The sequence below is a fragment of the Trachymyrmex cornetzi genome, unplaced genomic scaffold (assembly GCF_001594075.2).
Source record: "Trachymyrmex cornetzi isolate Tcor2-1 unplaced genomic scaffold, Tcor1.1 scaffold974, whole genome shotgun sequence".
NCBI classification, from domain to species: domain Eukaryota; kingdom Metazoa; phylum Arthropoda; class Insecta; order Hymenoptera; family Formicidae; genus Trachymyrmex; species Trachymyrmex cornetzi.
Window position 1 is genome coordinate 17,268 of NW_017300327.1, and position 6,619 is coordinate 23,886.

The following is a 6,619-nucleotide window of genomic DNA, read 5'->3' on the forward strand; positions in this document are numbered from 1 at the left end:
CTTGCGAAATTTGCAAACAGATCTAAGAGAATAATTCTGTGATTGGCGATACGCGAATCCGCTTACGCACGATCCGCTGCATGGGACATCACCCTTAAAGTTAACGACTATAGAGGTTAGGAAATCTGTCACGGTCACATTACCGCTATGTTTTCATGCTTTTATATCTAGAGTTCTGAACGTTCCAACAAGACTTTACACAGTGGAACACAGTGTAACGTCTCTGTGTCCTAGCTGGAAAACAGCCACGCTCAATGTGAATGCGGGCTTCCAGAATGGCGTATTCTAGTAAATAAAAAATAACGGCCCATATTCAGAACGCGCTTTTATCGATAAAAGCGCACTTTTATCTCTGAAATTCTATAATATACGTGACGTAAAGTATAGTATGTAGCGTGCTAACATCGTTGTAAGCGCGTTCTGAATACGGGCTAACATATTCTAGTAAATTACTAGAATACGCAGGTTACGCCGCATGTGACGGCACCCTAATAGGTACCCAGAGCGGCTTGTGAAAATGCACCATAAAGAATCTCCCTAAATTTCTCTCGTTTGTCATTTGTAGTTAAAAGTTGGTACCACTGATTCGTTTTGGCAAGATGTCTCTGTTGTGAAGTGGTTGTTAATCGCGATTCGCAACAATATTTTCCAAAACATACGATAGCTGTTGACGAAGGTTTTTATGGTGATTAAGTTTCGTAAAAAAGCTATATAAAGTAAGTTTCAGTGGTGATACATAATTTCTCGTCACATTAACTTATTTCAATTCAATAAATGCTTTGGAACTCGTGTAGGAATCAGTTTGGTGTCAGATTTTACATAATTTAACATGTTTTGACGTGGTATTAAATAATATCTAATGTTACACAATGATCGATAAGTTGTAATTTTATACATTGTTTCTGCTTTGATTTTTCTTGACAATCTGTTGATTCTCTGCAAGGATCTTTTGATGAAATCAGGATGAGCGCCAGGCTTTTAAAAGATCCTGCTACCGCGTCTAGCCGTATATTTATAGGCCATTTACAAACTGACGATATTACGAAGCTGGAATTAGAGGATCATTTCGCCAAATATGGCACCATTATAGCATCAGTAATAAACAGAGGTTTTGGATTTGTACAATTTGAAGAAGAGCAGTCTGCACAAAATGCTATTCAAAAGGAAAATGGTGCAATGTTTAAAGGCAGACGTATAGGTATATTATACAGACGCAACTAGATATGCTTTATTTTTCCTTTCCTCGTGTCGTTATCCATTCTTTTATTTAATTAAGATTCTTTTTATTAAATTTTTTTCATTTTGGATAATATATGGAATATATGTAGAGAAATAATTCGAACTTATTGTTTTTTTTTCTATAATTCTAATTTATAGATGTCAGACCAGCAAAGAAGGATAATCAATCTAGTGGTAATGCAGGAAATGCAAATACAAAACAAATGGTTGGATTAAATAACCAATTTAATTCCATGAATCAATTCAATAATGCAAATGAATCATTTGGTATGAATAAACCAAATTATGCTGGTGGGATGAATCAGAGCTTTGGGAATGACAATACATTTGGTAACAACCAAAAAGATTTAAACGCTCCATCTAGAAGCAGTGGAAATAATCACTTTGATGATGGAAATCAGGCTGGAAGTAAGAATAATGATCAGTTTAATGGAAAGCATAATAATAGTAATAATAATAATAATGGAAATGATCATTTTAATAATCCCATGCAAAATCGTGGAAATAATCAATTTAATACAAACAATCCAAATCGTGGAAATGATCAGCTTGGTCATGGCAATCCAAATAGAGGCACTAACAATCAATTTGGAAATAATAACCAAATAGGAAATCAGAATAGACCTGGAGGAATTCCAAATCGAAATCAAACTAACCCAGGCAATAACCAAAACCAAAATGCCAGTGGTACAGGAATAGGCCTTGGTGGTATTCATAGACCTCGTGGGTCAAGAGGAGGAAAAAACAGAAATAAAAATAATCAGAACATTCCGAATAATCCAAACATAAATAATTTCAGAGATCGAAGTCCAATTAATAGGAATAATCGGATGGAAGATAAAACAAATAGAGACTGGGATCTCAAACAAGGAGATAGACTACGTAACAACAACTTTTCTAGAGATTCATTTAATGATAGTGGAAATCGATATGATGATTTCAAAGCTCCTGGACCTAGGGAGACAAATGCTAATTTTGGGTAAAATCATTCTTGTAAAAATAAATAATACATCTCATTTTAGATAATGTACAAATAGTGACAATCCTAATAAAGTTTCCAAGATATGATTATTGCCAATTTATTAATTTGTACAGATACAGATAGTACAATATCTATTTATATTACAGAAATACCAGTGGATCATCTGATTATCTTGCCATTGCAGCTGAGAAGAATGACTGTGAAATTATTGTCGTTAATAAAGCGTTAACGTAAGATTTTACAAGACTACGGTTTGAGTTTTACCTTATTTGAGTAACACATAATATTTTGCTCATTAAATATACAGGAAATATGCAGAAGATATCGAATTACGTTTGAAGCAAATTGGTTTAATGGTAGATTTGCTGTTTCCAAATGAAGATGTTCCTTTAGGTCGTGTTTTGGGAAATATAGCAAGTCGTGGCTGCCTGTATGCTGTAGTTGTTACACCTATCAACCACGAGCATCATTCATTAACATTGAATATTTTACATGGTTTGCCACAAGGTAAAGTCAATACAAAAAATTCTTTGCGTATACTTGCAAATATGACATTAATTGACATTATATTATTATTATGTTGTAGAACACAGAAATATGCCTGTTGAAGATGCTATAAATTTGATTTCACGAGATTTCGCGAATTATAAATCTGGTGGTCGTTCGGTTCCTTTGAATACACCTCTTGCAAGCGAACGTCATCCGGATGCTATTCAAGTTCTTCTTAACATGTTGGCTGATAATCATCAGCTTACAGTTTTGCAATACGATCGCGTCATAAAATATCTTGATATGAAACGCGAGGAACAAGTACAAGTTGAATTAGGTGATGCAAAAGATTTACCAGTAAAAACATCGCTCGCGCCAGTCAATGATCCGAAACAGGCCGAATTACAAACGAGAATATTAAATATTTTAAATAACAGTAAAACTGCATCAACAACAATGGAACCCAGTCCAGTACCACCACCAACTTCAGCACCAGCCTCGGTACCATCAGCTAATTGGGGGACAGGTAAAAATTACAAATCGTAAAATCGCGTTGAAGAATGATTTGAAGATAAATTACATGCTCTTTACCACAAATTTTAATATTAGTAATATCTACACACTCGCATCTTAAATTTGAAATTTTTGTAAATGTTTGCAAATTGAAATTTTGGTCTTAAATAGTCATGGCAATACTTACCAAGTGAAAATGTTTGCAGTACTGAGCAAAAATTCTTATTTGCAATTAAATGTGAAGCAATCAAATATAGGTTTTTTTGTTTAGTATATCAAAGGTAAACTTCAGAAAATTTATCTACGTATGTATAGATATAGTACTTTATAGTACTTTATAATTTGGATGAAATTGTAAAATTGATCAATGTTTATTGTATTACGTTAATAGCATCAAACACAGTCACATCATCGACAACAACTTCTACAGGAGTTTCACCTTCACCTCTCCTAAATGATCCGACAGTTCAGAAAGCTCTTGACAGCCTCTTGCAAGGTAATCTATTGAAAAATATCGGCGATCAGCAACCATCACCTGCTACAACATCTGGAGCACCGTTATTTGCTGCTTTTTCTAATATTGGTAGATTTTAACTGTCACATTGAATTCTATTATATGATCTTATAAATTTTCGAATTCTTTATACTTTTCCGATTTTATTCCGTATGAGTATACATTCGCAAAAATGCAGTCTGCAAAAAGAAGACGTAGAAGTAGCATTGCAAATATAATAAATATTTTAGTACATTGTGTATATTAACCGTGTAAAATGATAAAATTCAATATAAGAAATTTATTATGATTCTAAATTGCACAACACAATATTATATAATTATATAATTCTGATATTCACGTAATTAATGTTACTGCCTATATGTATGGTATATTATGTCGTTGATAATGTATTTCTCTAGTTAGCTATGTGTTTGAACTACATATGCTTTAATAAACATTATATATAATTTATCGGATATATATATGATATATATATATATTTTGCATTGCACACAAATGCTTGAACATATAAATTATTAGACAATATATACATATTTAAAACATTTTTGTTCAAAACAAGAATCTTATTTTTCATCATCATATATATTTTTATGTAAAAATCAGTTTTTATACAACTTAGAATATTAGATAAATATTCAATATAATTGAAGATACACCTTCTTTTTATTATATGAAAATCATTTTAATCTTCATGTCCCTATGTAGTATAAAGTATTTTCACTAATATTATCCTTAAGGCCCCTGAGTAGTCGCGGCCATGTTGGAATCGTGGCGTCAGAAGCGAGGAATGACACGTTAATTTATGCACGATGCCATTTATAAACAGAGACAATTTGGATGAAATTAAACGATGGGTTCGCTTTAAAACACTTGCAAAAATCGATGAAAACTGTCCTTTTCTCCCTTGATAGTTAGTAAATGGTCGTAAAAGACTCGTAAAGTGAGCCTATATTCTGGCAGAAACACGGTTTAACAGCTGTTGAAACGAGTGAAATATACACTTACGTATAAAATTTCAAGATAACTTTAGTTCTTATCGATAATTAAGACTTTGATAAGTACGAGACAAGTCACATTTTCATAATTTAGCAAATAATAACGAAATGGCATCGTGCACAAATTTCGTCGTCAAAACTGGTCAAAATATTACTTTTCCACGCCTGTTAGTTCAGCCTTTATCGTGGCGAAGCGCTGTAATAGAATCCTGTTGATATGTCGCATGTCGGTATTTAGCACGCTTATTATACACACCATATGCGATACATATGAAATAAAAAACATAAAATATAATAATATAAAATATAGTTAAAATATGAAAAAAGATGATTTAGGTAACATATACGATACTGTATTAATGTCACGATTTATTTTTGAAAATGATCAAAAAATTAAAATAATAAAATTGTTCTGCACTATTATCTCGAATATCTACAATTGAGATTTTGATTAAAATTTTCATAGAGAAAAAAATTACAAACTCTTTATTCAACATATTATTAAAATATACCTACACTAAATAATTTTATCAGGGTTGCAAGAGTAAGTTAATATTTTTTTTTAAATTAAATTAAATTAATGCGAATGACTTAAAAAAATTAACAAATTTTTTGGACCGATGAAAATAAATCTGAGAAATCCTAAGAAGCACGGAATGAAGATTATTTAATCTTGTGAAAATTTGAGAAAGACGACACTCCGGGATATCTCCAGTAATAATAAAGTACAGGATATTAGGACTTTTGAGCACCATAGCCATATTGAATTGCGATGTCAGAAGCAACAAATGACACGTTATTTTTGTTATACACATACCATTTGTAAATAAAGAGTGTGCTTATCCCCCTTGACAGCCAGTAAATAACCATAAAAAGTGATAAAAGGTACGTGTAAGTGAAAATAGGCTTATAACTTTTTACGTACCTCTTATAACTTTTTATGGTTACTGACTGTCAGGCGGGGATAAGCATATAGTTTTCGTCCATTGTTACAATTATTTTTAAACAATTTTGTCATTTTGTTTTGCCCAAATTTTTATTTACAAATGACATATAACAAAAATTAACGTGTTATTTCATAAAAATCACCATTTTTGAGGATGCTTTTAAAATTGTCGGCAAATTGCTGGCAAGTTGTTACTCAAAGTTGTCATATTGTGACGGCAACAAGTTGCCTACAAATAAGGATTCAGTTGCTGCAATTCTAGTAGCTACACATTCTAGCAATGCATATTTGGCAAACAACAAGACAGACACATTGCTATTTGGGTTTATTTGGAATAAATTATGTTTATATTATTGGAATTGTATAAAATTTTTTACGTATAAAAAGTAACCTGCATTATACACTTTGCGCACCCAGATAGCAAAATGCTAGCAATATGCCAGAATTATGTTGGCAAATTCAGTTACAATTGTAGAGCAGATTCCTGTCCATTGCGTCTGCTTTAAGCTTGGTTTTTGTCATCATGACTTGCTGAACATAATATAACAACAGAAATGCAGCAAGAATGGAGCAGATCTTACCATCATAATGTGATGGCAGAAACATGACAAAAACAGAACATGACCTGTCATATCAGATACTAGTAGCAGAAACACAGCAGAAATCGTGCACGATGTGCCCTTATGACATGATATCAGAAAAATGGCAAAAACAAATTATTACATGTCATATTAGACACTAGCGGCAGAAATACAGTCGAAATCGTGCACAACGTGTTTTTACGAAGTGACATCGGAAATATGGCAAAAATAAATCATAACCAATCCATTAGACACTAGCGGCAAAAACACAGCAGAAATCGTATACAATGTACAGTTACGACGCAATGACATAAATGCGCAAGAATAAATTAGAATAAACACTGCGCTTTTTGAGGC

At 32.3% G+C, this 6,619-nt stretch overlaps 1 protein-coding gene across 2 annotated transcripts; it reads left to right on the top strand.

Annotated features, from left to right (window-relative positions):
• Positions 1 to 593: 593 nt before the first annotated feature.
• Neos (nuclear receptor coactivator protein neosin) lies at positions 594 to 4,000 on the top strand. Of its 2 annotated transcripts, none has more exons than XM_018521226.1 (7): positions 594 to 716; positions 944 to 1,198; positions 1,378 to 2,218; positions 2,368 to 2,451; positions 2,529 to 2,728; positions 2,808 to 3,236; positions 3,615 to 4,000. In XM_018521226.1, the coding sequence occupies exons 2-7, from the start codon at positions 964 to 966 to the stop codon at positions 3,815 to 3,817; spliced, it is 1,992 nt and encodes a 663-aa protein (XP_018376728.1). In that variant the 5' UTR covers positions 594 to 716; positions 944 to 963; the 3' UTR covers positions 3,818 to 4,000. The 2 variants fall into 2 exon arrangements, with proteins under 2 accessions (XP_018376728.1, XP_018376729.1); XM_018521227.1 differs by having other exon boundaries at positions 963 to 1,198.
• Positions 4,001 to 6,619: the final 2,619 nt, after the last annotated feature.

What these genes read in the sequence shown, in the direction of transcription:
- Neos (XM_018521226.1), top strand. Translation starts at nt 964, where the DNA reads ATGAGCGCCAGGCTTTTAAAAGATCCTGCTACCGCGTCTAGCCGTATA. An exon ending in GTTTAAAGGCAGACGTATAG is followed by an intron (nt 1,199 to 1,377) that starts GTATATTATACA and finishes TCTAATTTATAG; the next exon opens with ATGTCAGACCAGCAAAGAAG. An exon ending in TTTACATGGTTTGCCACAAG is followed by an intron (nt 2,729 to 2,807) that starts GTAAAGTCAATA and finishes ATTATGTTGTAG; the next exon opens with AACACAGAAATATGCCTGTT.